The sequence below is a fragment of the Melanostigma gelatinosum genome (genome assembly GCF_949748355.1).
Source record: "Melanostigma gelatinosum genome assembly, chromosome: 3".
Classification (NCBI taxonomy): domain Eukaryota; kingdom Metazoa; phylum Chordata; class Actinopteri; order Perciformes; family Zoarcidae; genus Melanostigma; species Melanostigma gelatinosum.
The window spans coordinates 2,161,459-2,188,824 of NC_136636.1; the positions used below are offsets into that span (position 1 = coordinate 2,161,459).

A 27,366-nucleotide genomic window follows, 5' to 3' on the forward strand; every position below is an offset into this window, starting at 1 on the left:
CGCGTCAACTACTGACACTTTGTCACGCAACTGATACCAACGCACAACACTGTGAGGAGCACACCGAGCCTTCAACCGACTGCGATGCCAACCCATCCACGTCATTGTCCAACGCTCAGAGAAAGTGCCGCGGGAGCGTGACCATGTGTTTTAAAGATGAAACGAGCCCACACATGGTGGACCAGTCAAACAAACACAGGACTCGAAGCAGGAGACCAGAGTTCATGTCCCAAACTCTCTGACGACGCCAGCTCTTTCCCTGTAGCTGCTGTGACTATTTGCGCTGGTCTTTGTGAATTGGACTGATTTTAGTGAGGCTCTGTCATAAGAAGGGGCCAAGTTTGAGCCGAATATTTGCACATTACCTCGTTTAAATACGCGCAAACAGCACGGGAACGCCGCGTCAGTATTTGCTCGGCAGCCGGTTAAAGGTGCCGGTGCTTTGAGAATTCCACGTTTTTTTTTGTTGCGCTTGTGCAGGTTTAGTGGCCGTAAAATCTACCGATTGGCTGCAGCAGCTGAAGACTCAATCACACTGGACGGAAGAGGCATTTATCAAATCAGAGGAAATCCATGACAGATAATGAGTCTCATAAATGCATTAGAAATGTTTTGCAGATTGTGGTGTTGTTACATTATATCATGCAGTAAACCAATTCAAATCACATTTAGTTTTCATTGATGGAGACCGAGCACTGCTGCACCTTTGACTGATGTTCACTTCTGGCGTCATTAACCGGTTATTGACTGTTGCAAATAGAAATCCGATCACTGCAGCCCTGCAGATTTCCTCTCAGTCTGCTGTTACAGCCAATCAGAGGGTAGCGCAGTAACCGGCATGTAGCCCTCGCCGGTGTCTGTGAAGCTTCTGTTGTTGGGAGGGTGAGGTAATAACGAGCAGATGAGCGCAGCAGCATTCATCAGCTCGGCTGCGCGGTCAGAAGACTGTTCAGTTCTGTGAGTAAATCAACAGGAAACAAACAAATCCAGGATTCAGCTGCACACAGAAGTCGTTGACATCGTCTCAAAGCTTAGAACCTGAGCACATAAGAACATTATGATGGAAGTATATGATCGCAATTCCTGTGCTCGCTTATGTCTCATAAGTCGTTGCGTTATTTTTTAGGTTAATAGCATTCGTTATGCAGATTTGGTGCTAAAATATAACAGTTTTATAACAATGGAGAATTGATCAAAACAAAGAAAGATCACAAATACCACATTAAGACACACAGACCTTGAGGAACACTTCATGCTGTGATTTGGTTTCAAAACCTTTGAAGTTTAGAGATTTCTCGATTGGATGGCGAGCATCTGGGCTGGAAACTGCTCATCAAGCCACTTATTGTCAATATATCTAAATCCATCCATCCTCTGACTTCTCAAGGTCTCTAGTTTGTGTTTGTAGAGTTTCATGAGGCTGTGATTCTACAAGAAGTCACAAGAAGTCATTTCTGACAGTGATGTCTCAGACGGCTACTCTGATGACCAACATCCTCCCACATGAATGCAGTAGAGCGCGTTGGATTGGAGCGTCAGCTTTCCAGTCATCCCAACACGGTTTCGGTCAGAAATATTCAAATTCTACTCTTTTAGGTGGATGCAAAACTGTGTTTGATATGTCCTCTACAAGATGTAGTTTGTTATTCATGATCAAAACACAGCACACCTCACCTTTCAGCCTCAGTAGCTGTTAATTATCAACGTTCAAACCTTTTCGTTTCCGCTTTAGTCCACTTTGTCTCGGTCTGTGTTAGAATCAAGGACTTGTAATTGCGATTTGCTCTCACGCTGGCTTCGCTTTCAAAATAAGAGACGATTTGCTCAGAAATGGACACTTCTCTCCGAGTGAAATGAAAAAGAAATCAATAGAACGTGACGTTGTTGTCGGGGAGAGTGACGGACTCTGCGACCCTGAAGATGTCAGACGTTGGTCTCGGCAGCGGTGGCGGTAACTCGCCGGATAACATGTCACTATTGTCACTTTCACGGTGCCGCTGAAGTCCCTGACCCAGAAAATGTTCGACATTTCGGAGTAAACAACAAGTGCAGTAAACAAAGTGCAGAGCGGGGAAGTCACCAGCCTTCAATGTCCAACATGGAGATCTGTCTTTGCTCTTTATTCCTGTCAAACATTTCCTCTCAAAGCAACATCTGCTGCGTTTCTCTTTTGACCAGCTGTGGTGCGTATGTTATTATAAAACGACAACAAAGGGCACATTTTGAATGATTAAATACTGTTGTTTGTGTACAACATTCAGCTGGAGGCTCTTCAAAGGAAGACGAATGACCCGTTAGCAGCTCCTGTTTGCAGTGAACCTCTTAATGCACAAGTATCACTGGATTACTGCGACGCTAGAAAATACCTAAAAACACGTCTTTATTTTAGAAGTGGATTAATGGACGTTTATCCTGGATAATGATCTCCTCACTGAATGAGTCTAGCAGGGGATGCACTAAATGTGAATAATATTACAAAATAATAATAATAATAAAGATAATGATACATTGTTATAACAATGCTACTACTACTAATAATAGTAATAATAACAGAGTAATAATATAATAATGACAATCATCAAAATAACAATGCCAAAAGATTAAACTAATAATGATCGAATAATAAAGATAATAATAATAATAAAAAACAATAATCATGTTAAAAATAACAGAAATGTTTGTGCGGCCCTTGAATCTTCCGGGTCTGGATGTAGATACTGACTCAGTGAACCACTAATCAACAGCAGAGCAGCCGGTCTCACTGTGCAGCATGTTGATGAAACGGCTCTCGTGTTGATTGAATGACGGTCGGGTCGGTTGTAATTCTGTTCAGTGGCTCGGCAGCTTCTCCTCAGGACCCGATATGACATTATCCGCTCCATGAAGTAGGCTAAGACTCATCAGGGGTTCTCATCAATTAAGATCAAACACCGCGTTCGCCCTTGAGGGGTACATCCAGATGCAATTATTGTCGAATCCCAACTTTTTCAAATGTATGCTCGGCGTTCTGTTGCACTAATGCTCCTCTCCGAACAGGAATTACAAGGACATTTCTAATTTAGCTTTTCGTTCAAGCTGCGGGAAGATGCCGAAGGGGTAATCTTCCCTTCAGTCAGACGATTTAACGTGCTGTTGGTTTGTGTTCTTTAAGGAGAGAATAAGCCGCTTGAAGAACTCATGGAGCGTGAATGCATATCCTCTACAACAGTTCTGCATTACGGTGAATTAAGGAGTGAAAATCACAACATTACGTTATTGAAATAGTTTTGTTTCAGGTTATCACAGACATACGTCTGCACGTCCCTCATCAGAGGGGGGGGGGGGGGGGGGGGGGTCAGGCCTTACTGGACCTCAGTGTCCCTCCCCTCGGTGAGATTACTTCAGGATGGAGTCCAATCGCCAAAGACTTTCCACGATTCATATTTAATGCTTTAATGCTGTTGAATCGCTGCTCTTTTTTTATTAAAATAATAAACATAATAAAGGACATAATAAATGACACAGATGATATAAATCAATGCAGCATCAAGTTAATGCTCATCTGGCGGTTTTATTCCGCACATGGATTCATGAAATTTGTCTTGAGGTTGAATTAATTTCTATTTATTCTTTTGCATGTTCCCTGTTTTGGAAGTCTGTTTATCGTCATCGTTACCGATAATCTCTTAATGGCCTCATGTGATGAGGAGCCTCCACGCCGCCGCCTCTCCGGGGCTCTTTGTGTGACGCCAGCGCAGGTTATGTGTTCGTTCGGCAGCTATTTCTGTTGATCCGCAGCTCCGCTTCTACCCGCTTCTATCCGCTTCTACCCGCTTCTACCCGCTTCTATCCGCTTCTACCCGCTTCTATCTGCTTCTATCCGCTTCTACCCGCTTCTATCCGCTTCTATCCGCTTCTACCCGCTTCTACCCGCTTCTACCCGCTTCTACCCGCTTCTATCCGCTTCTACCCGCTTCTACCCGCTTCTATCCGCTTCTACCCGCTTCTACCCGCTTCTACCCGCTTCTATCCGCTTCTACCCGCTTCTATCCGCTTCTACCCGCTTCTATCCGCTTCTATCCGCTTCTACCCGCTTCTACCCGCTTCTATCCGCTTCTACCCGCTTCTACCCGCTTCTACCCGCTTCTACCCGCTTCTACCCGCTTCTACCCGCTTCTATCCGCTTCTACCCGCTTCTACCCGCTTCTATCCGCTTCTACCCGCTTCTACCCGCTTCTATCCGCTTCTACCCGCTTCTACCCGCTTCTATCCGCTTCTACCCGCTTCTACCCGCTTCTACCCGCTTCTATCCGCTTCTATCCGCTTCTACCCGCTTCTATCCGCTTCTACCCGCTTCTATCCGCTTCTATCCGCTTCTACCCGCTTCTACCCGCTTCTATCCGCTTCTATCCGCTTCTACCCGCTTCTACCCGCTTCTACCCGCTTCTATCCGCTTCTACCCGCTTCTACCCGCTTCTATCCGCTTCTACCCGCTTCTACCCGCTTCTACCCGCTTCTATCCGCTTCTACCCGCTTCTATCCGCTTCTACCCGCTTCTATCCGCTTCTACCCGCTTCTATCCGCTTCTACCCGCTTCTACCCGCTTCTATCCGCTTCTACCCGCTTCTATCCGCTTCTACCCGCTTCTATCCGCTTCTACCCGCTTCTACCGCTTCTACCCGCTTCTACCCGCTTCTATCCGCTTCTACCCGCTTCTACCCGCTTCTATTCGCTTCTATCCGCTTCTACCCGCTTCTATCCGCTTCTACCCGCTTCTATCCGCTTCTATCCGCTGCTCTGGAGTCTTCATGTCCTGCCAAACGTTTTGTGGCCGTATGCAAATATTCACCGGCGTCTTGGCAGCGTGAGGCCAGAGCGAGACCCCCGGTCTTGTTTCTACACCGACAGAAGGTGCATTTCTGCCTCTCGGATCATGTTTACTGCTGTTATGTGTCTCTGTCTTGAGGAGGTGAGCTCGTCTGTGAGAGCACGTTGGATGTTTTACAGAACAGCAGTGATTTGGGTGCAGAACAGATGAGCGGACCAACACGTCCTCGTGTTGTCGCTGCTGCTCACGCTCCAGTGCCGCCGTCACACTCGCCGCTAATGAATGGAGCTCTTTTCTTTTGAAGGTGTTGCTGACCCGTCGTCCTTTTGCCTTTCAGGGTTCGACGCATACTTCACGTCACGCACGCTGGAGAACAACAGGAGGAACGTGTGGTTCGCCGAGTACTGGGAGGAGAACTTCAACTGCAAGCTGATGAGCTCCTCCAAGAAGGACGAGAGCAGCAGGAAGTGCACAGGTGAGCCTCTGCCGACGGGGTCCAGACGTCACATCAGCAAGAGAGAAGGACTCGACCTCAGTCGGGATGATAGCACTCACCAAAGCCCCATGAGTTACATCCAGCTGTGCGCTTTAGGCAGCAGGGCTCTGCAAACTTTTAATTCATAAATATTCTCCTTAAAAGATAAAACAGTTTGTATTGTTTTTTTATTATTATATGAAGCACAATAACCAATTTAATCTGGTATTCGCTCGATTGATTTAAATGTAAATGCAGGAAATATCATTATTGTCTTATTACTGCAGTGCTCTCAGTCGCTGCTGTTGCTTGAAAAAGTGCTGAACTTCAGAATCCACGGGAGATGATGAGAGGCTGCAATATGAAGAGAAGAAGAATCAACAGAAACAGATATTGGATTGGATTTGATTGGCATGTGCTCAATGTTAAAAGACTCAGGGCATCGCTACTTTTATGATAATTAAAGAAGATCAAGCTTTATTTATACCGAGGGAAAGTACTGAGCAGTGTCTGCAATACAAAGTGTGAGGAGTGCAGCACTGGAAAACAATAGAATCTATAAGGAGGGGCGAGATGCTCTTTCCTGCAATGTCAACGAAACAGAAAATAATGTGCATATCCGGCCTGTGATTATGATCCAGCCCATAATACACCTTCCACCAGGTTCCATGGACATCAGGCCAGTACGCTGCTGAGAAACAAACAAACCAAACATCAAGCTTTACCTTCTGGCCGGAGAAAATCAAGTGCAAATCCACATTACATGCGATACACACAATGCCAAGACCGCAGTATGAGGCTATTCTCAGGGTGAGGATGTGGTTGTTGATTTATGGTCCAGCAGAGAACAAAATGAGCGAACTTCCAACAAAGGTAGCGATCCACTGCATCCTGAGCTGGACAGGGAGGTCTCAGAGAAAGATCTCAGAATATCTCAGCTCTAATGAACGCTGTTCATCACAGATTGACTTTCTGCAGACACTGGGTCTGAAGCGCGGCGCAGGAACCCTTAAGTCTGCAGTCGATCGTGCACGGCAATTAGCGACGCAATAGGATAGCGCGGAGCAGCCCTTCAGCACTAATGAAGCTGTTCTATTGAGAGTATTGATTCAAGCCACAGAGGAACATAACACCGTGTCTTCTTGTCTTATTGTCTCATTGTCTCTTACGTTTCACCCCCCCCCCCTCCCCCCCCACTCTTATTCCACTGACTAACTGGTCTGGTTGATATTTAAAGATATACATTTTACAAACAGTAAACAGTGGCAGTGCCCCCCCCCCCCCCCTCAACACATATTATAATTCCAACCACAGAGACGGCTGGGATCACTTGTAGTTGGTTTCTGTCTCTTTGAGGTTGTTTTGTGAATCTCTGAGGTCAGTTTGCATCTCTTTGGCCTCGTTTTGTATCTCAAAATGTGCTTGTTTTACATCTGTGTGGTAGTTTTGCATCCCTGTAGTCATTTTGCATCCGTTTGTGGTTGTTCTGCATCTTTTCTGGTGGTTTTGTGTATTTTTGCATCCCTGTAGTTTTGCGTCCCCAAAGTTTTGTGGCTTTTTGTGGTTTTGCGCCTCTTTTAGATAGTTTTGCATCCCCAATTATTTTGCACATCCTCGTGGTCATTTTGTGTCTGTTTTTAGTCGTGGTCGTTTTGCCGCTCTTTGAAAATGTTTTGAGTCGCTGTAGTTGTTTTGAGTCTCTCTGTGCTTGTGTTTGCAATGTGTTTGTCTTTGTTCTTGTCTCTCTCTGGTAGTTTTGCATCCCTGTTGTCATTTTGCATCTCCGAGGCGTCATTCCTGCATCTCTCCAGTCATTTTGCTTGTCTTTGTGTTTGTTCTGTGTCTCATCCAGTGCTATTCGTCAGGTAAAGCAGTTCTCTCAGGTACTGCTGTTTGTTGGAAACTGCTGCTGAACTGCGTTTTTCATCCTGGAGTCTCGCTGTTAACTGAGCTCTGTGACTTTCTCCTGACCCTGTGCCCGGAAGCCTGTTCATCCAAGAGTTCACAGCCTGCAATGTTTCTGAGCTTTTTGGCACCAAGTGTCACAACAACAGTCGTTTTGGAAAGTCGAACAGGAAAACGATGAATCAGTACTGTTGTACATGATGACATCACCTCCTGTTAGCTGTTAGCTCTAATTACCTGGCCTAGTTGTAGGTAGTTAGCTGGAAGCTAACGAGTAGCTCATGTTGGACGGACCAATGCGTGTTTTTACATTCCTCAGCTTCCACTGAAACACATGAATAAAAGATGAGATTGTTGGAAACGCAGCGTCTGAGTCCGCACAGACGGATAAACACCCGGCCGGTATACCGTCACAGATACACGCGCATAAAGGTGACGGGATGCATCGCTGTAATGGGGATCCAATGGTGCAAGGACGAATCGGGTCAGCACAAACACTCTCAAACATTGGATGGTTGCCAGATCAACAAGCGGCACGGATTAGTTCACCATCTGTGTCGCCACGTCTGTTGTGTTACTATCAGCACACAGAGTCTCCTGGATATTATGTAATAATAATAATAACAAAAGCAGGTTGATGTCAGCAGTAAATCTCCTGAATTGCTGAACAGCTATAAATGTTTGCTGAAGAGTCAGTGGGCAGTGGGCCAATGCTGAAGCGTGTTCAGCAGACAGAGCTGCGACACGAGGCCCATTATGAACATATTAGTGACACTTCACTGAACCAGGGATCAACGGGTGAGGATGGTTATGGCTTTCAAAATGCATTTTTATCAGTATAATGCTGAAGATTTACTGTTCAACAATATCTACGTTGCAAAATGTTGATGCTGCACCTGTAACCTGTCATCTCTCCCAGACGTCGTCCTGGGGAGATGACGGGTCACGTGTGCGTTTGTGTGACTGTGTGCGTCCATACGCCGATGACAGCAATGGCTTCATGTGGTTATCGATGACTCACACTTTCTCAAATCATCTTTTATTACCTGTTTCTACCGACAAACCTGTGGAGCTAACATTAGCAGAGTGCGTTAGCACGTCATGAACTAATGTTAGCTCCCCTATGCTATTTGAGCTACTAGCTACTAGCTACTCAGCTCTATTTATTTGGGTCTGCATTGTGGCCCGCCTTCTCCTTCAGTGAATTGTATTGACAGCGTGATTTAGTTTCACACCACAACCAAACTGGGAAAACAAGTAGTGCAGCGTGATTTTTCAGAGCCAGGGTCGTGATCATGCATCAGCGCTGACAGACTGGGACCAGGTCTGGGATTTGAGTCGGCTGACTGGAGACCTTTCTGTTTGTCCCCCACGGTGCAGGGACATGCTTTATAGCAGAGTCTGTGCCTGCAGACTGGACTCTAGTTGGGAATCTGAGTGTGTGTTAGTCCTGTAGTGGACGCCCTACCTACCCCAGTGCATGCTGGGATACAACGTTTCCCTCTGCAACCCGGGACAAGATGAATGGACGGACATGACCACATGATTATTCAAGCAATGTAGAAAACAAACACAGCGGCCCCAACGATGCTGGTTAATGGATGGTGGTCGGTCTGCGGCAACACATCGGCGCCGTGCCCGTAATCTCAAGAAAGAACATTCCATCAGCTCTTATTGCCGTCACAACGCTGCCACATGGTGCAGCATCAGGGCGCTGGCGCCGGGTTTGTGTGGAGGAGGTGGCTACTTTACAGGGAGCCGTTAGTCGCACTCAGTGGCTTTGTGCTGCTTAATTGCCGCAGTGAAAATGTGGAAGTAATTATATTTGCCAATAGGATGATATTTTATGCTTCATGCTTTGTGTTTATTGCGTCAACGTTCAGGGATTAAAGACTTCAAAGAGTAATCTATTTAAATATATGATTCGTGAAATCCAGTCTGATTTGTAAAATATGTGATGCACCACGGCAACACTTTACTTTAATCCCCTTATTCAGCATTTATAACCGATATACAGACATGTAATACATGGTTTATAACAGCCTATGGCGAGGACCGTTCACTCAGAGCGTAGCAGCAAGCTGCCAGGTTAACATTGTGCTCGCGGTGCCTTTGTAGGCTGGAGCCAAGATAAAGTGATGCCAGTGGGTCCGATGGGCGTCCTGTTTAGTGTGTGTGTGTGTGTGTGTGTGTGTGTGTGATGGAGAGTGGGAGACAGATACGAGCAGGTCACAGAGAGGAGAGAGGGACTGAGAGACTCCTGCTCATAAGATAACATAGAGCTCCGGGTCCCTTTGCTTCAGGCAAGGAAATAGAGAGGGGTTAGGGTATAGTGTAGCCGGGGCCTCCTAACAGGAGATGGAAGTCTCCGATCAGTGTCTGCTCAGAGCTGCAGCCACCTGGCAGCAGATAGCCGGAGTAATTATTGGTGCTGTCGGTGTGCGGAGCCCGTCGATCGCTGAGCTGAGAACAGCCGGCTCCCCTCACACTTTTGCTAAAACAGCTTCTGACAATGTCACGGCACACGGCGCTCAGCGGTCAGGAGGACTCGTTCTCTTCAGCAGATGGCGTGGCTGTTATTAAGGACAACAACTGAGCGAGCCAGTTGTTCAATGGGTAAGAACATCTGCTTCTGGTGTCGCAGCAGCACACTGAACGTCTCAGCTGGATATTTATAGTACATCCTGGATATTGTGTCTTCAGAATTTCAGTATTTGAATAATCTTCATTTCAGTGGCAGCGGATGACTTATGTCAACATATCACCGGTTCTAAATTTGTCTCTGCATATTTATTTATATCTGCAGTACATCTTTGAGCCACATGAGGGAGCCTGAATGTTCGTATTACTCATGTGAAAACGTTTCCAATAAAACACGCAACGTGATTGTGAATCATCAAATGTGAATCTCTTCGCAATGTCTGTTCTTCAAGATAAGAGTTGACTTGAACCTCGTAAAGCAGCTGAAGCACGGTAATCCCACTCAGTGTTGGGATGAGTCAGCCGGAGCTCCGTGTTGGATCGGGGGTCTGTGGCGCTGACGGGCTCCTGGTGTCGCGCTGTTAGCGGTCTGGCTCGCGCCGCTGCTGCCTGTGACGGGATTATTGGGGAGCGTTTATTGATAGCACGTCTCCTTCTGTGTTTCCTTCATCCTCGGCCAAAACTGCCTCTTCCATTTGATTTCCTCTCATCATTTATGTATGAGACTTCACACCAAAAGACAAATGATAAATAACATCCCACAACAAACACCACACACACACCGAGCTCTGCCTTCTGGTTCATTTCTTTATTTTTCATGTTGTTTGCTGCTCATCCTGCGCTGCCCCCAGAGGCCTTTCCCATCCCAACCTGTTTGATGGAGGGTGATGGTTTTGAGTGATGTTGAATTGAATGTAAATGCTGGTTGTTTTTTCAGCCTCCTTCAATATGTTTCACTATGAAAACACTCATCCGGGTTTATTCAGAAACATGAAACAGGCAGGTTATCTTTTTGATGATATTTCTTTCTGATTCCTTCTCTCTGACTTCGCTGTGGATGTTGAAATGCCTTATTCTATTACTGTGAGCAGGTTATTATCATCCATATTTTCATGCATAACAATAATGAAGTATGTCTGCCGCTCTGGTTACTGCGGCTCAACCTTTAAATCAAGCTGAGAAGTCAGATAAATAAATGAGGTGTGATGCTCAGAATGTGGATTGTATCCTCACATTTCCTTTCCTGACATGTAATTATGTAATGTAGTTGTGACAGTCGCTTTGAATCCACTGTATCCTCATACAACGGTTCGTACATCTTAAGATAAAGTATTTTCAAAACAAACTTGCGTCTTCACAGGAAATAGTTTCGGAAGGTCGAAGCAACAAAACGACTCTGTTGGGTTCAGGAAAAGTTTGTGAAATCTTCAGATTCCTGCGTCATTAGAATACGTTGCCCACGGCTCTCAAACACGATGCATTCATGTCTGGATGCGTCAAACAAACGGGACGTTCACCCAGCAGGTCGCTGTTCGTGTTCCGTTCGAACGTAGAAGTAACTGTTGACATTCTGTCACTGAAGTCCTTACATCAGTCGTCAGTCTCCAGTCTCACGAAAGTTGATCGTCCCGCGAGTCGTCTGTCACTCGCTATGCATGTGAGTCATTAGTCACGAGAGTCGTTAGTGTACTGAGTCACCTGGTAGTCTCGTTAGTCATGTGACTCATTAGTGTCGTTAGTCTCCTGAGTTGTTAATCAGTTTTTAGTGTCACTAGTCACGTGACTCCCGTGAGTCACGAGTCATGCACTTCCTGTGAAGATGGAAGTTCATTTTGAAAAGATACTCTTGGTGTATGAACACATATATTGAAACGGACAGACTGACTCGAGGATCCCAGCGTGTCATAGTTTGAAGCTCAGGTGTGCTGACCATGCTATATTTGACGTCTTGCCACAATCCTCCCTTAAATGCAAAAGAAGCGGCAGTGTTCTCCTTCCAGACACTCGCACCAATCACACACAAGCTGGTGAGTCTGCTTTGAAGAACGCGTCTCACCTGCACCGGGAGAAAGAAAGAAAAACACCGACGCTCTGAGCTGCAGTTCATTTGTTCCACTGCGTGTTTCTTCTTCTGCTGCTGCATTGAAACTTGACCTCGTTCCATTTAAACCAGCCTTCCCGTGTCTATATCTCCGCCATCTGTGTGCTCAATGCTGCCATTGTTGGGAGCGGAGCACGAGCCGTGCGATGATGCAGTAACGTTCCGGGGTTCTGAAGAAGGTGCTTCATTTCAGAGCGAATCCTGGAACTGACAGAGAGAGAGAGAGGGCAGATGCACATGTGATGCAGGTTTCTGTCTTACAGTCACAAACGACGCAGTCTGCTGAAACAGCACAGAGACAGAAGGTACAGCCGATGAGCTACAGACTCAGATACAGCGCTGTTTTGTTTCGGTTCTTGCTTTTCAGCTGAACCTTTGCATCATTCGTCGTGCAATGTTCATTGCTCAAAGTGGTTTTTCCGGCATCTCAGAAAAGTCTCGTGGGATTTTGTGCACTTCAGTTTACGGGGAATGTCGATATAAAAATATACTGAGATTTTTTTGCATTTCGGTTGCATTTGGTTGTGTTTTTGTTGGATCTCGATCCCTTTAAACAAACTTCCAAGTAAAATAACTGGCGTCATCACCAGCTGAGGGAATGAATCGTGTCTGTGGGCTGAGATTAATCCTGGATAATTGGAGCTTTCTCCGACCTTACGTAACAGACGCGGATAGGGCACGACCCAAAAGATGGTTTTCCAGCATTTATTTGCTTCTGCAGAAGACAAGATAACACATGAATGGCCTTCTGGTTCCTCTTCTTCTGCACATCGCCTCCAAAACATGCAAAATAACAGAATTTACACAACCAAATAAATGCCCAAAACTCTGCGGCGCTACGTTCTATCTGTTTGAAATGACAGGACGGCCTGGCGTAATGCAAATGGCGCCTAAATGGTGCAATGAAACGGCCACAAAAGAACCACGAAACAGCAGAATACCGGGATGGTATTAGCTGTCGTTACAGAGCACATTAATGTTTCTACCCTCAGCAATGCAGAACAGTGACGGGAAGACGGCGGCGGAAGTGTAGGAGGTGCAGAAAAGGTGAAACGTCATTTACGCAGGAAAAAATAGCGCTAAATAAAAATCACTCATTAAGATAAAATGTCCACGTACTCAACAGGATCGTCAACGGACGAACAAAACACACAGACAACACATTGGAAACAGGAAACGATGAAGTGCATGTTTAACTGTGACGCTGAGATTGTGAGATGGAAGTCTGATTGCTGCTCATAATAACTGTTCTGATAACAACAAACGGGTGCGGAAACATTTTGCAATAGAAGACAATGGAGACACAGACCTGGAGTCTGGGAGCAGAGTTTTTGGCGTTCATCCGGTTACTTTGAACTTTTGGCTCCGTTCAGGAGTCGGTGCGATCGAATCATTTGGTGTGTTTCACATGTTCACGTGTTCACAGGTCAGGAAGCATGTGTTGTCTTAAAGGACTTCCAGAAATATGAGTGAAATATAGTTTGGTCAGACCAAATATCGGTTTTGGAAGGATGGAAGCCGGTTATATCTCAAGTGTGCCATTATTGACTCCGGACATTTATCCCTGAAAATGTAATTTCTCGGAGGACTCTGGATATTCTGGAGGAAAAGACGTCTCCTCTCTGTGTTTATGAGCGAGCAAAGGTTAAACTGGGATTTGTTTGTGGAGAGGAGAGAGAGGGTGGCTGCATACATAATTCAGCTCATATGTGATTGTTCTAGAAATATATTCAGTGATACGGGAGATGCATAGCTGACAGTGTCAGTTAATGAGAACCCAGCGGACGCCGAGGCTCTGAACAACACAACATAGTTGTCTGCATGCACACCCTCGCATAATGATCATTTTAAAATGTTTTAAAAACAAAACAAATCTTAAAGATTCATTCTCCCAAATGTGTCCTCAGCTTACAGGAGAGCAGTTCATGATTTAAAAATAGAAACATATAGAAATTTACAATATAATATAAAAATATGGTAAATAGACAAACGGATAAGAGTAAATTGAACGAAAACAAATATAATTTAAATGGAGATTTCAATGATATTAGAAGTTTCATATTTCATAATTATCAACTCACGATGTTCCTCGTTGTCACTGCCTTGATTCATTTTGTAAGGAGAATAAAGTTCAATGAAATCTTAAGTAAATTGGTAAAAATGAAACAGTTGTTATGTCATCAGAACAAAAACAGGACTTTCACCGAGGAGAATGCTGTGAAGTCAACGTTAACTCATTTAGTCAAGTCGTTGGTCACGTGACTCATTTTGTTATTCTCTTGAGTCACGAGAGTCCAGTCAAAGAGTCGCCAGTCACGAGAGTCGTTAGTCACATGAGTCATTAACTCACTGGTCACGTGAATCGATAACTCGCTAGTCACGTGAGTTAAGTAGCTAGTCACGTGAGTCGTTAACTCGCTAGTCACGTGAGTCGTTAACTAGTCACGTGAGTTAAGTAGCTAGTCACGTGAGTCGTTAACTCGCTAGTCACGTGAGTCGTTAACTAGTCACGTGAGTTAAGTAGCTAGTCACGTGAGTCGTTAACTCGCTAGTCACGTGAGTCGTTAACTAGTCACGTGAGTTAAGTAGCTAGTCACGTGAGTTAAGTAGCTAGTCACGTGAGTCGTTAACTCGCTAGTCACGTGAATCGATACCTCGCTAGTCACGTGAGTCGTTAACTCGCTAGTCACGTGAGTCGTTAACTCGCTAGTCACGTGAGTCGTTAACTCGCTAGTCACGTGAGTCGTTAACTCGCTCGTCACGTGAGTCGTTAACTCGCTAGTCACGTGAGTCGTTAACTCGCTAGTCACGTGAGTCGTTAACTAGCTCGTCACATTAGTTGTTAGCTGGCTAATTTTGTGAGTTGCTAATCACGTGTGTCGTTAACTTGCTAGCCCTGGAGTCAAAGACCACATTGAAGTCATCTAAACATCCAGCCATGACGTTGAACACTCGATGCTTCCTGTACTCCAACACAACAAAGTCTGCCCGACTGGCCCTCGCTTTTATTCCAGCAACATGTCGCCACATGAAATTGCAGAACGAGACTTCTCCTTGAGCGAGACTCTTTCTATAATGTTGTAACGTAAATTGACAGGAACTAATTGCTTCGATATGATTATATTGCAGCTTGTGAGCAGCTGTCGTCTGCAGCGCTGTCAGTCAATACTGGACCGACCTCAAAATCTGTCGTCCCTATTAGTCACTAAGACACGAAGACATGGGGAAATAGGGATGGATGAAAATACTGCAGTTACCCTTTAAGACCTTCAGATTGACGTCTATGAAACTCTGATGAATGAAATAGGGAAGCAGCTGAGGGGGACCACACTTCTCAAGGACTTTTTGCTTAAAATGTGTTTGAGATTTCTTAAATAAATATATCTTTATATTTGAATATAAAGAGCAAGAGTGTCAAGGTTTGGGGTTTGAAGGAGTGAATACTTCCTGCTTTGAAACGCGTGGTGACAGAACTGTGGACTCTTTGTGGAGAGAAGCTCCAGGTTCCCGATGTGAGCTGATGCTAAAACAAAGACATCCCACTCAGTCCTAGCTGAGCTCAGCTCTCTAAGACGAAGATGTCTGCGTGAGTGTAGGAGGCAACGTGTTACACAAATAACCTTGAGCCTTTCGCGAAGTAATTGTGTTTTTTAATATTTAATTTGATTATATTATCAATGAATTTCTTCATCCTAACACACACAGTTATTACAAATATATATGACATATCACATCATAATTGGGTGACATTTTTAATTGACATTGATAAATCTGCTTCCAAACCCTCAAAGTAAAAATCAGCAGCTTCAGTGATTGTTTGTGGAAACTGCTAATGACGTAAATAACTTAAAGCTGCTTGAACTGAATGTTTATTTAGTTTGATGATAGAAAGCTGGTGTGTCTGTGTGCGTGTGTGTATCTGTGCGTGTGTGCATCTGTGTGTGTGTCTGTGCGTGTGTGCATCTGTGTGTGTGTCTGTGCGTGTGTGCATCTGTGTGTCTCTGTGCGTGTGTGCATCTGTGTGTGTGTCTGTGCGTGTGTGCATCTGTGTGTGTGCGTGTGTGTCTCTGTGCGTGTGTGTGTCTGTGTGTGTGTGTGTCTGTGCGTGTGTGTGTCTGTGCGTCTGTGTGTGTGTGTCTGTGCGTGTGTGTGTGTGTGTGTGTGTGTGTCTGTGCGTGTGTGTGTCTGTGCGTGTGTGTGTCTGTGCGTCTGTGCGTCTGCTTGTCTGTGCGTCTGTGTGTGTGTGTGTCTGTGTGTGTGTGTGTGTCTGTGTGTGTGTGTGTGTGTGTGTCTGTGCGTGTGTGTGTCTGTGTGTGTGTCTGTGCGTGTGTGTGCGTCTGTGCGTGTGTGTGTGTGTGTCTGTGCGTGTGTGTGTGTGTGTGTGTGCGTCTGTGCGTCTGCTTGTCTGTGCGTCTGTGTGTGTGTCTGTGTGTGTCTGTGTGTCTGTGCGTGTGTGTGTGTGTCTGTGTGTCTGTGTGTGTCTGTGTGTGTGTGTCTGTGTGTGTGCGTCTGTGTGTGTGTCTGTGTGTATGTGTGTCTGTGCGTCTGTGTGCGTCTGTAGGAGAGAAAAGTGTTGAAGAGAAAGAAAGAAAGAGGAGGAGACACAAAGGAGAGAGATTGCATGAGAGGAGAGAGAGAGAGCGATGAAGAGCATGAAAGCAAATGACAATTGGAAAAAAAAGAAAAGGGCCGAGACACACAAGGAAGTTAATGATGTGGATGAAGAAATCCCGGCAGTATCTGCTGCTCTTTCACACGCACGCATAATCCGAATGAACTCATATATTTGCTGGCACACAAAGACGCATGCAGCTGCTCGTTGCCTCGTCTTCTTCATTCTCTTGTTGCTGTTCACACAAAGAAGCATGAACTGCAGGAACCTGCTCTGTTGATTGGTCCGTTGGTGTCGGATTATCGTGTAACTTCTGTCTTGTTTAAGTAACCAAGCAAAGTACTGGTGTCCTTCACACCTACAGTATCTGCGGGTTCATTTATTAATATTATTATTTGTACTGTTATGTGGTACAAATATCCGTGTTACTTTAAGTTTTCTGATCTCAGGCATTAAAAGAAAAAGTATTTTCTGGGTTTTTATGACTCATTCCTGCAGCAGAAACTGTGAAATAACAAAATATCAAAGTCCTTCAAAGTCTTTTTTGTAATTTCTTTTTTTAAGAAGCCAAACTTCTTCTGAAAGCCGAGGCCTGCAGCTGCTGCCTTTTAAACTGCTGTAGTTATTTGGCTGCATAACGTTTCCACCAGTCTCATGAACACACCATGACAACAATTACTCAGTGATTGTGCATCGCAGGGAAATGCACAACGAATTTCACCGATCTACAATCCGCCCCACTGCCTCTGTGATTGCATCTCTCTCCTCGTCATCATCGGGCAACTTAATCCTCACAGAAGCTTCTTTGTTTTTATTTTTATTACGTATCTTTTGCAAAGATTATCAAGGGCTCGATCACAAATGGAGATATTGTCATGATGATGATGAAGTTTTCATCCTTATTATAAGATTGATATTTCTTACCATTGTGCTACTGCTTTAGTATTAGAGGCGCCAAAACAGGATTACTTGCTTTAATCAGGCGTATTTAAGCAGTGATCAGACAGGACTGGCCGGCCATGACATAACCTTTTTATTTCCATTTGTCTGATTTCTTTAATTCTTCTGTTGTTTCTCCCATTCTTTAGTTGGTCCGGTCCAATAAACAATCAGTGTATATATCAAGCGTTACGCGTTGGAATCACATGGGCACGTTGACATTGCTCACTGTTGACGACGCAAAATCTATTTGTTCAGTAACTCCTGAAAATGAGAAAGTGAACACAAACAAAAGAGAGAGAAAGAAATCAGAGGTGACGATCGTTCTGTTGGCGATGTCAGACGGCTGATAGCGATGTTTTCAGGTTGTCAGCGATGCTAAGAGGCTATTAGCAATGCTAGCTGGCCAATTTCTTTTAACATAAAAAAACATTTGTCATTGTTCAAACGTAGTTAGTTTGAATCATCAAACCGATGAATGATTGAGTCTCAACCAGAAAAAGAGGAGCTTCATAAGAGCTTCATAAGAGCTGTTACCTCGTGTTGGAGAAAACATTCTTCTGTCCTTTTAGAAGGTTTGACTTCGACAGTCAGCAGGAGGTGAAACAAATCAATTACTTTCGTTGAAACAAAACAAATCCAATATTTGAAACAACCTGTAACAGCGAGCGCCCCTCCATCATATCAGCACGGACCACATACCACAAGATTTCAAAATAAAATACATTGCTAAAGGTTGAACCAGTGGTTCCCATCGATCATGACTGTGGTCCGTTCCAATAAGATGTCTTTATATGATTCAGTATTTGAAACAGTTTGTCCGGAGTGAACAGGAAGGCTGTTTGCTGTTTAAGGTCTTTTATTTTTGGAAGAAACAGAGAATCTCTTTTTGTTTGAAGTCGGGTTCATATGCACGACAAAGTCTCCTCACTGTTAGCTGACTGATGCTATCAGCTGGAGCTCATTAACGTTCATGCTGCGAGTCAGCCATTCGACAAAATTAAGCGCTCGGCTGTTATCTGTAAAATGAGCTGAGTGTGCAACATTTACATTCAACTAGAGAACAGAAAGAAACACCAACACGTGTTTGGTAACTCAACTCGGCTGCTCACATCTACGGATGAGGAAATGAATTGGAAACTTATTTTTGAGGTTATGTTTCATGGATCCGGGTTCATGCTTCTTTTCCTTTTTATAATGTTCGTAAAGATGTCGAGGTTTGGACTGTTGGTTGGACGAAACTAACTTTGTGAAAGGTATTCTGGGTAATTGTGATGCAATTTCTCACTATTTTCACTATTTCTTATAAACCAAAGAACGTAATCAGCAGATTATTACACAATGAAAATAATTAGTTCAGAACTTTGTCTTTCTTTTCCTACAGAAACAATCCAGTTTATAGCTTCACGTGAAAACCTGCTTGTGATGAATGTGTCGTTGGGTAGAAAGTACCGCTGGGGCTGATGGGAGTTAGACGTATTTGATCATGAAGCAAAAGTTATTTCCATTCATCCAGAGAGGAACATGGAGTAAACGGTTGCCATTGTGTTTCAATGTGATGGTCACTTACATTGTCCGTCGCCTCCGTCTGTCTCTCTCAGGTCAGGAGCGCATCAGCATCGACTCCAGGTACGAGCAGGAGGGTAAGGTCCAGTTCGTGATCGACGCCGTCTACGCCATGGCCCACGCCCTCCACAACATGCAGAGGGACCTGTGTCCGGAGAACTCCGGCATCTGCCCCGAGATGGACCTGGCTGGAGGGAAGAAACTACTCAAGTACATCCGCAGCGTCAGCTTCAACGGTGAGCGAAGTGCACTTATATATCCTCCAAGGCCGATACGCGAGTGAATCTCCAGGACGAGAGCAGCTTCGGATGGAATCAATTCTAAATCTACCAAAGTAGCCGACTGACGCTGGTCGTAAAAAAAGCTCCAGGTTATAAAAGTGTCTTGATTGTCTCGTAAAATTGCCTCGGTTTGATGGTCTTAAGGGCTTTTATCTTTCCATCATAACCGAGCTCTCCGTCGTGCCATGTGTGGAGTTCTATTCTCTATTTTTAACGTGTTGTTACTGTTTGATCTCACAATGCAACTCATGTCTTGTACTGAAATCCTGCATTGGTTTTTTTAGACACTCGCCTGAACATCTTATGTTGAAGGGCAGAAGAAGAGTCCCATCTCCACCTGACAGCTCATAGTTCACAGATACACGTCAAGTATTGCAGTTTAATTGAGACGCACTTTTACTTGTACTTCTGCTAAATATCGTACTTTCTACTGCACTCTTATTTGAAAGCTTGAGTTATATTGCAGACTCAGATTATTAATAACAAATATAGTTAATGAATAAATTATAGACTGAGGCCATGTAGGAAGTGGTTAAACATTAGTGATCTACACTTTCATCAGTGATTACGATCCAACAATGAACTCTGGTGAAGTAGATTAGGATGCTCAGACTTTCGTATTCGTACCAGGTAAACTGTTTCATGTAGAACTTGTAACTGAGTATTTCCTTCGCTGTGGTGTTGCTACTTTTACTGACTGATGAATTAATTATTCTGTATTTATAGACACCAGAAATAAAGCTCAGTGTAAATGCATCCGATAAACATTGAAGACGGATTGGAGCGGTCTGTGGGAGAGGAGCTCTGAGAGTCATTCATGTAGAAGAGGTGTAATCTCTTCTCTCCAGGACACATTGTGTAATCTTTGCTCCTCTCGTACTCTGTAAATAACCTCGAGGGTCTGCGACTGTGAGAACAGCAGCTTCGAGCCGTCGGTGTCTGTCTCATTAAAGCCGCTCCAGTGATTTCAACACGTACGATCGTACAGAAACTGCTGTCGCGTTTTATCTGATCCCTGATCAGTTCAATCATTGAATCATTGAACTGATACGCGTTCACAATGGCCCTTGATGGGCGTGTCACCAGCCATAAGCCGATTGGACCAACGCTTTCAAACCGTTCCAACATGGAGGCTCATTTGTAAACGTATTTAATCAGTGATATTATGAGAATAATTCACCGAAGAGTGAGAGGGTGGCTAGAGCCGTAAAGACAATTAAACATCTTTTGGCCTGAGAGGGCTTTACCTCCTCTGCAACGGGCCTGCATGGAATTGAACTCATGTGAGATGCTGTGTGCGCTGCAACACACATTACATGCTTTTAATAACTGGAATGTACATGTACAGACCCGTAACAGCAATCCAGTTTCCAGAAAAGATGTTGTCATTGTACGTTTCTGCAAACCATATGTTTCAATGCAGATGTTTCTTTTCCAAACCCTTCTATGTCAGCCTTGTATCACGCTTGCAGAAATGTACAATGACGCTTGGTTATTGTTGTGAAGAGATTGGTTAGGTTCAGATAAGCAAACACCGTAACTACGTTACTACGTACATAAACAGCCGTCCTGAGCAGACTTTCCTACATAACGTTACAAATCAAGCGGAACAAATGTACTTAAACAACATTACTTTAAACAATGTTACTTTAAACAACGTTACTTTAAACGTTACTTTAAACAACATTACTTTAAACAACATTACTTTCAACAACGTTACTTTAAACATTACTTTAAACAACGATACTTTAAACAACGTTACTTTAAACATTACTTTAAACAACGTTACTTTAAACAACGTTACTTTAAAGAACATTACTTTAAACAACGTTACTTTAAACATTACTTTAAACAACGTTACTTTAAACAACGTTACTTTAAAGAACATTACTTTAAACAACGTTACTTTAAACAACGTTACTTTAAACATTACTTTAAACAACGTTACTTTAAACAACGTTACTTTAAACATTACTTTAAACAACGTTACTTTAAACAACGTTACTTTAAACATTACTTTAAACGTTACTTTAAACAACGTTACTTTAAACGTTACTTTAAACAACGTTACTTTAAACATTACTTTAAACGTTACTTTAAACAACGTTACTTTAAACGTTACTTTAAACAACGTTACTTTAAACAACGTTACTTTAAACATTACTTTAAACAACGTTACTTTAAACAACGTTACTTTAAACATTACTTTAAATGTTACTTTAAACAACGTTACTTTAAACATTACTTTAAACAACGTTACTTTAAACAACGTTACTTTAAACGTTACTTTAAACAACGTTACTTTAAACAACGTTACTTTAAACATTACTTTAAACGTTACTTTAAACAACGTTACTTTAAACAATGTTACTTTAAACAACGTTACTTTAAACATCACTTTAAATATTACTTTAAACAACGTTACTTTAAACGTTACTTTAAAGATTACTTTAAACAACGTTACTTTAAACAACGTTACTTTAAAGACCATTACTTTAAACAACGTTACTTTAAACAACGTTACTTTAAACATTACTTTAAACAACGTTACTTTAAACAACGTTACTTTAAACATTACTTTAAACAACGTTACTTTAAACAACGTTACTTAAACGTTACTTTAAACGACATTACTTTAAACATTACTTTAAACAACGTTACTTTAAACAATGTTACTTTAAACAACGTTACTTTAAACGACATTACTTTAAACATTACTTTAAACAATGTTACTTTAAACAATGTTACTTTAAACAACGTTACTTTAAACATTACTTTAAACAACGTTACTTTAAACAACGTTACTTTAAACATTACTTTAAACAACGATACTTTAAACAACGTTACTTTAAACATTACTTTAAACAACGTTACTTTAAACAACGTTACTTTAAAGAACATTACTTTAAACAACATTACTTTAAACAACATTACTTTCAACAACGTTACTTTAAACATTACTTTAAACAACGATACTTTAAACAACGTTACTTTAAACATTACTTTAAACAACGTTACTTTAAACAACGTTACTTTAAAGAACATTACTTTAAACAACGTTACTTTAAACATTACTTTAAACAACGTTACTTTAAACAACGTTACTTTAAAGAACATTACTTTAAACAACGTTACTTTAAACAACGTTACTTTAAACATTACTTTAAACAACGTTACTTTAAACAACGTTACTTTAAACATTACTTTAAACAACGTTACTTTAAACAACGTTACTTTAAACATTACTTTAAACGTTACTTTAAACAACGTTACTTTAAACGTTACTTTAAACAACGTTACTTTAAACATTACTTTAAACGTTACTTTAAACAACGTTACTTTAAACGTTACTTTAAACAACGTTACTTTAAACAACGTTACTTTAAACATTACTTTAAACAACGTTACTTTAAACAACGTTACTTTAAACATTACTTTAAATGTTACTTTAAACAACGTTACTTTAAACATTACTTTAAGCAACGTTACTTTAAACAACGTTACTTTAAACGTTACTTTAAACAACGTTACTTTAAACAACGTTACTTTAAACATTACTTTAAACGTTACTTTAAACAACGTTACTTTAAACAATGTTACTTTAAACAACGTTACTTTAAACATCACTTTAAATATTACTTTAAACAACGTTACTTTAAACGTTACTTTAAAGATTACTTTAAACAACGTTACTTTAAACAACGTTACTTTAAAGACCATTACTTTAAACAACGTTACTTTAAACAACGTTACTTTAAACATTACTTTAAACAACGTTACTTTAAACAACGTTACTTTAAACAACGTTACTTTAAACATTACTTTAAACAACGTTACTTTAAACAACGTTACTTAAACGTTACTTTAAACGACATTACTTTAAACAATGTTACTTTAAACAACGTTACTTTAAACGACATTACTTTAAACATTACTTTAAACAATGTTACTTTAAACAATGTTACTTTAAACAACGTTACTTTAAACATTACTTTAAACAACGTTACTTTAAACGTTACTTTAAACAACGTTACTTTAAACATTACTTTAAACAACGTTACTTTAAACAACGTTACTTTAAACATTACTTTAAACAACGTTACTTTAAACAACGTTACTTTAAACGTTACTTTAAACGACGTTACTTTAAACAACGTTACTTTAAACAACGTCACTTTAAATATTACTTTAAACAACGTTACTTTTAACATTACTTGAAACAACATTACTAAAAACAACATTCCTAAAAGCTACTCCCCTTTAAACAATGTTCATTTAAATAATGTTATTAAAATATGTATGAACTGTGCAGCGGTGCATTGATCTGATTCACCATGAGGAGGTAATGCTGACTGAAGATACACAGAATCAACTGAGCAGTGAAGGAACCTCTTTTGAAAGGCAGGATGTGTGTTTGTGAACAGGTGCTGTAAAGAGAGATGATGTGCGATGACGTACAGCTTTGGTCTTCAAGGAGCAATCATTAAGGCTTTTATTGGCCCATAGCACACAATGACTGCTCGCTGAAGTCGGTCATTAAGTCGGTGGCTGACTGCGCCAGGTGGTAAGATGTTCTCTTTCCAAACATACTTTCCATTCGCTTCACTGTTTTGGAACATAAACCGCCCGAGGAACTCCATCAACCTGCTCCTCTGTTCAAATGTCCCGTAATAAAGGACCGAGCTCCTTAACGAGCGAGCAGTTGGCCTTCGAAGACGTTTCATTTTCCGGACAAGATGCAAATGAAATGCATAGTTATTGTCTGAGTATCACATTGTGATGTTATTGTATCTAGTCCGGCAGCCTCGAGCTGAAGGGTGGATGGTTCGTGCCAGTGTGTTTGTTCAACCCCCTAAAAAATCAAGTGACGGTACTTATCATTTGTGTCGCCTAATACATTGTGAAGGGAGCATAATGCTGCCTGGATCATGTCTTTCATCAGCGTAATTAAGAGATGAGATTTAACACGTATTGCAAGCTGTTGCAGCTAAAGCATGATTAGACTTTTTATGCTTGTTAAGATACTCGCAGTGCTTTAGTTCGGAGGAGGGAAAGATTGCTGTCTGCAGTGATGGAATCAATAGACACACCTTCACCAAACCTTCACGTCTGCTGCTTGAACCAACGGGACTGTGCAGAACGTCGGGGTGGTGAGGGAGGCTGGCCCTTATGTTTCACGCTGTAAAAAGTAGTCAGTTACTCGTGTCTTTTTTAACCCTCCTCGTGACCCTCCCCACAACACTTCAGCATCACACAACAGTGGTTCGTTGGTCCAACGTGTTTAATCTTGTGCAACATTTAAAACCTTAATATCTTCGTAGAACTTCTGACGGGCTTCACCAATGTACACATTAATACAACACTGACACGGAGACAGAAGAGTGCAGCTTCATGACCCACTGCTGCTGGAGGAAGACGCCTTCTTCAGTCAATCACAAATGAAACGTCTCATTTAAAATGAAAGGACATAATGACTTTTAGTTGTATTTAGTTTCGGCCCTCCAAACCCTCCGTAGTATTAAGTAGTAATAGCTAATATAATATACACTTAGTGTTGAACTATTTAGCCCCTTTTTGTTAATATTACATTTCCACTTTGAGCGTGTTTTACCTGCATTATTATTCAGACTATCATTTGCATGGTTTTATAGTTGTGATGCACGAATCCGCCCCTCCAGAGAGATACTTCTATCAGCTAATTAGCAAAGGCGCCAGCGTGCTAATTTAGAATGAAAGTGGCAGTTGAACTGCTCACTCAGCGTTTACTGCAGTCCAAATAATTACACACAGAAGAACCACAGAAGGAATCGGCCCCCAGCATCTCCGCAGAGCTGCTCCTGGATCACTTTCTTTTTAAATAGAGCATATCTCCTTTCACTCGGATCTTTATCAATTAAGAAATTGATAAAGACAGAAATAAACGGCAAATAAAACTCTCCATCTTCCACAAGAGACCGAAGCTTTCTTTTTTCTTCTGTATTGAAACAAACATGAGCCAAATATCGACTGAGAAACCAAAGACATTTAACATCAAGAGGTGTGTGTGTTGCCCGTGGTAGCTATTAACCCGAGTATTGATCTGAGGCAGTTGTCTGGTCATGGCGGGAATCAAGGATGGAGCTACTCAACGGCAGATAGACCGTCGCTTTAAATAGTCTGCTCCTCTTTCAGATTGAGAGTCGATCTCTTTGAGATCCCATCTGTCAATCAAGCTGCTGTGTTTGACACAAAGAGGGCGGATGAGACCGAACCAGATTGAGCCTCAACGACAGAAGATGAGAGAGAATAAGCTCTACCATGAGACTCTTCTTCTTATTATTCTTATTCTCCTTCACCTCCTTCTTCTTCTTTGAGCCATTATTCTCCTCCTCCTCCTCCTCCTCCTCCTCCTCCTCCTCCTCCTTGGTCTCTGAAAATAAATGCCAACATCTGGATGTGTTAATCGATGTATTGTGGTACATTTTACAATTTTATCTCAAAAACAGAATTTCGGGCAGTTTTTCACTCTTTCCTCATGAAAGATTCTGCAGTCTGCGGAAATCATTGAAAGCATCTATGAACATCAATCTCTCACTTATGGAGCAATACATCTTTGTAAAATCAAAGCACGGACCTTCCTATGAGCGTGACGGCTCGCTCGACATCACGATTTGCCTTTTGTGTCGAAGTCGAAGTGTCTTTCTCAAAGGTTTCCCGACACGATCCGTTCGGCACAAGAGACACAAAAAGAGGCTTAAAAGCTTTATATGAAAGCAGCTTCTTCTTCTTTCCTGACTCCACATGAACGTCACATGTAGAAGCATGTACTGTATCCACACATGTTCCATTACTGCTTTCCACTTTAGATAAGTAGACACAGCCACGTTGCTGTCGCCGCTCTAAAACAGCCCTCCGACACACATGTAGCTCCTCATCTTCATGCTCAGCCGAATAGAAAGCAGTTTGCTGGTTTGACTTTACATATAGACCTGCGACGCAGCATAAGTGCTCCTCTTCTACAATTGCTTCCAATCTCCGGCCCTGGATAAGTGGCATCCGCTGAGGTAATCAAAGGAACAAGAGATCGGGTTTGAGAGCAGGTTGTACCGTCTCTGTGAATTGTAATAATAAGAACGTTCCTCTTCTCCCTGTTTATATGTCCTTTAGAGCTCGTGATGAAATCTGAATAGACGTCTGGCGGCTGGAAATGAGGAGCTGCTTTTGTCTGACATCAATGACCCTTTGAATTTAAATCATTTAGATCTCTAAGTTCCATGCACCTGTTTGGATGCACATTTTCAACTTGTGTCTGAAGAACTGCTTCCTGTCTGAGGCGTCACCGTTTTTGTCGACACTAAAGCAGAAACAGACTGAATAAACGTCTCGTTCCGGTATATCCAACCACGCTCTCTTTAAAGCCACCAGACTGCGTTGACAAAAGCACATTTTTAGGGCGGGGCTACACGGTGATTGGCAGTCTGCATTAATGCATATTCTTCAGTACGCATGACGCAGCCATCCCTCCAAACACGCAAACAGACCTGTGAACACGCCTGCACTAACGCACGCATGCTCTCACACTCTGTTCTCTCACATGAATCATGCTTCATGCACGTCTTAGCATGTATCACCACACATCTGTGAAGTAAAAGTAAAATAGTTTTGAAATACAAACGTAAGAATGATTTAAAGGTGAATTGAAGGCGCGGCAAAACAATAAAGAGCAACATGGAGTAGAATAAGAGCTGAAGCTGCTGAGGAGGGTTCAAACATCACTCACTGAGAGAAAAGTGTATGAAAACAGAAGCGGCAGAGTTTTCTGCCAAAACAGTTATTTTTGACCTGAGGAAAATTCTCTTTGTATTTCACTTTGAAGAGAGGAAGCCCAACCCTATGTCTGTCCCCTCTCCTCCGCCTGTCAGCCTTCTTTCTTTTACTCTCTTTCTCTCTTCACCACATTTCTCTTTCCCTCTCCATCTGCCTCCCTCCCTTTCTCCCTAAATTAAATACAGACTTGAAAGAGAGTCCCACCTAAAGCAAGGCGAGCCAGAGTAAATACACACACGGTGTCTTTCAAGAAGGCCTCGCAGCGTCGCCGAGTAGAAAGAACAGAGGAATAATAAAAGAGAGAGGACGGGGAGGTCAGAGAGACAACCCGTCCTGAGAGGAGTCTCAGAGGAAGTGGCGAAAACAACCTGAATGTCAGCTAGATGTGTGTGT

General features: G+C 42.4%; 1 protein-coding gene across 1 annotated transcript in view; it reads left to right on the plus strand.

Moving 5' to 3' along the window:
* The window catches only part of grm7 (glutamate metabotropic receptor 7), a gene marked incomplete at its 5' end in the record, with an annotated part of 174,029 nt that overhangs the window by 98,506 nt on the left and 48,157 nt on the right, over positions 1–27,366 (plus strand). The window contains 2 exons of the mRNA XM_079265687.1: positions 5,145–5,282; positions 18,922–19,122. Coding sequence (XP_079121813.1) covers positions 5,145–5,282; positions 18,922–19,122 — 339 coding nt within the window. The remainder of the gene's footprint in view (positions 1–5,144; positions 5,283–18,921; positions 19,123–27,366) is intronic.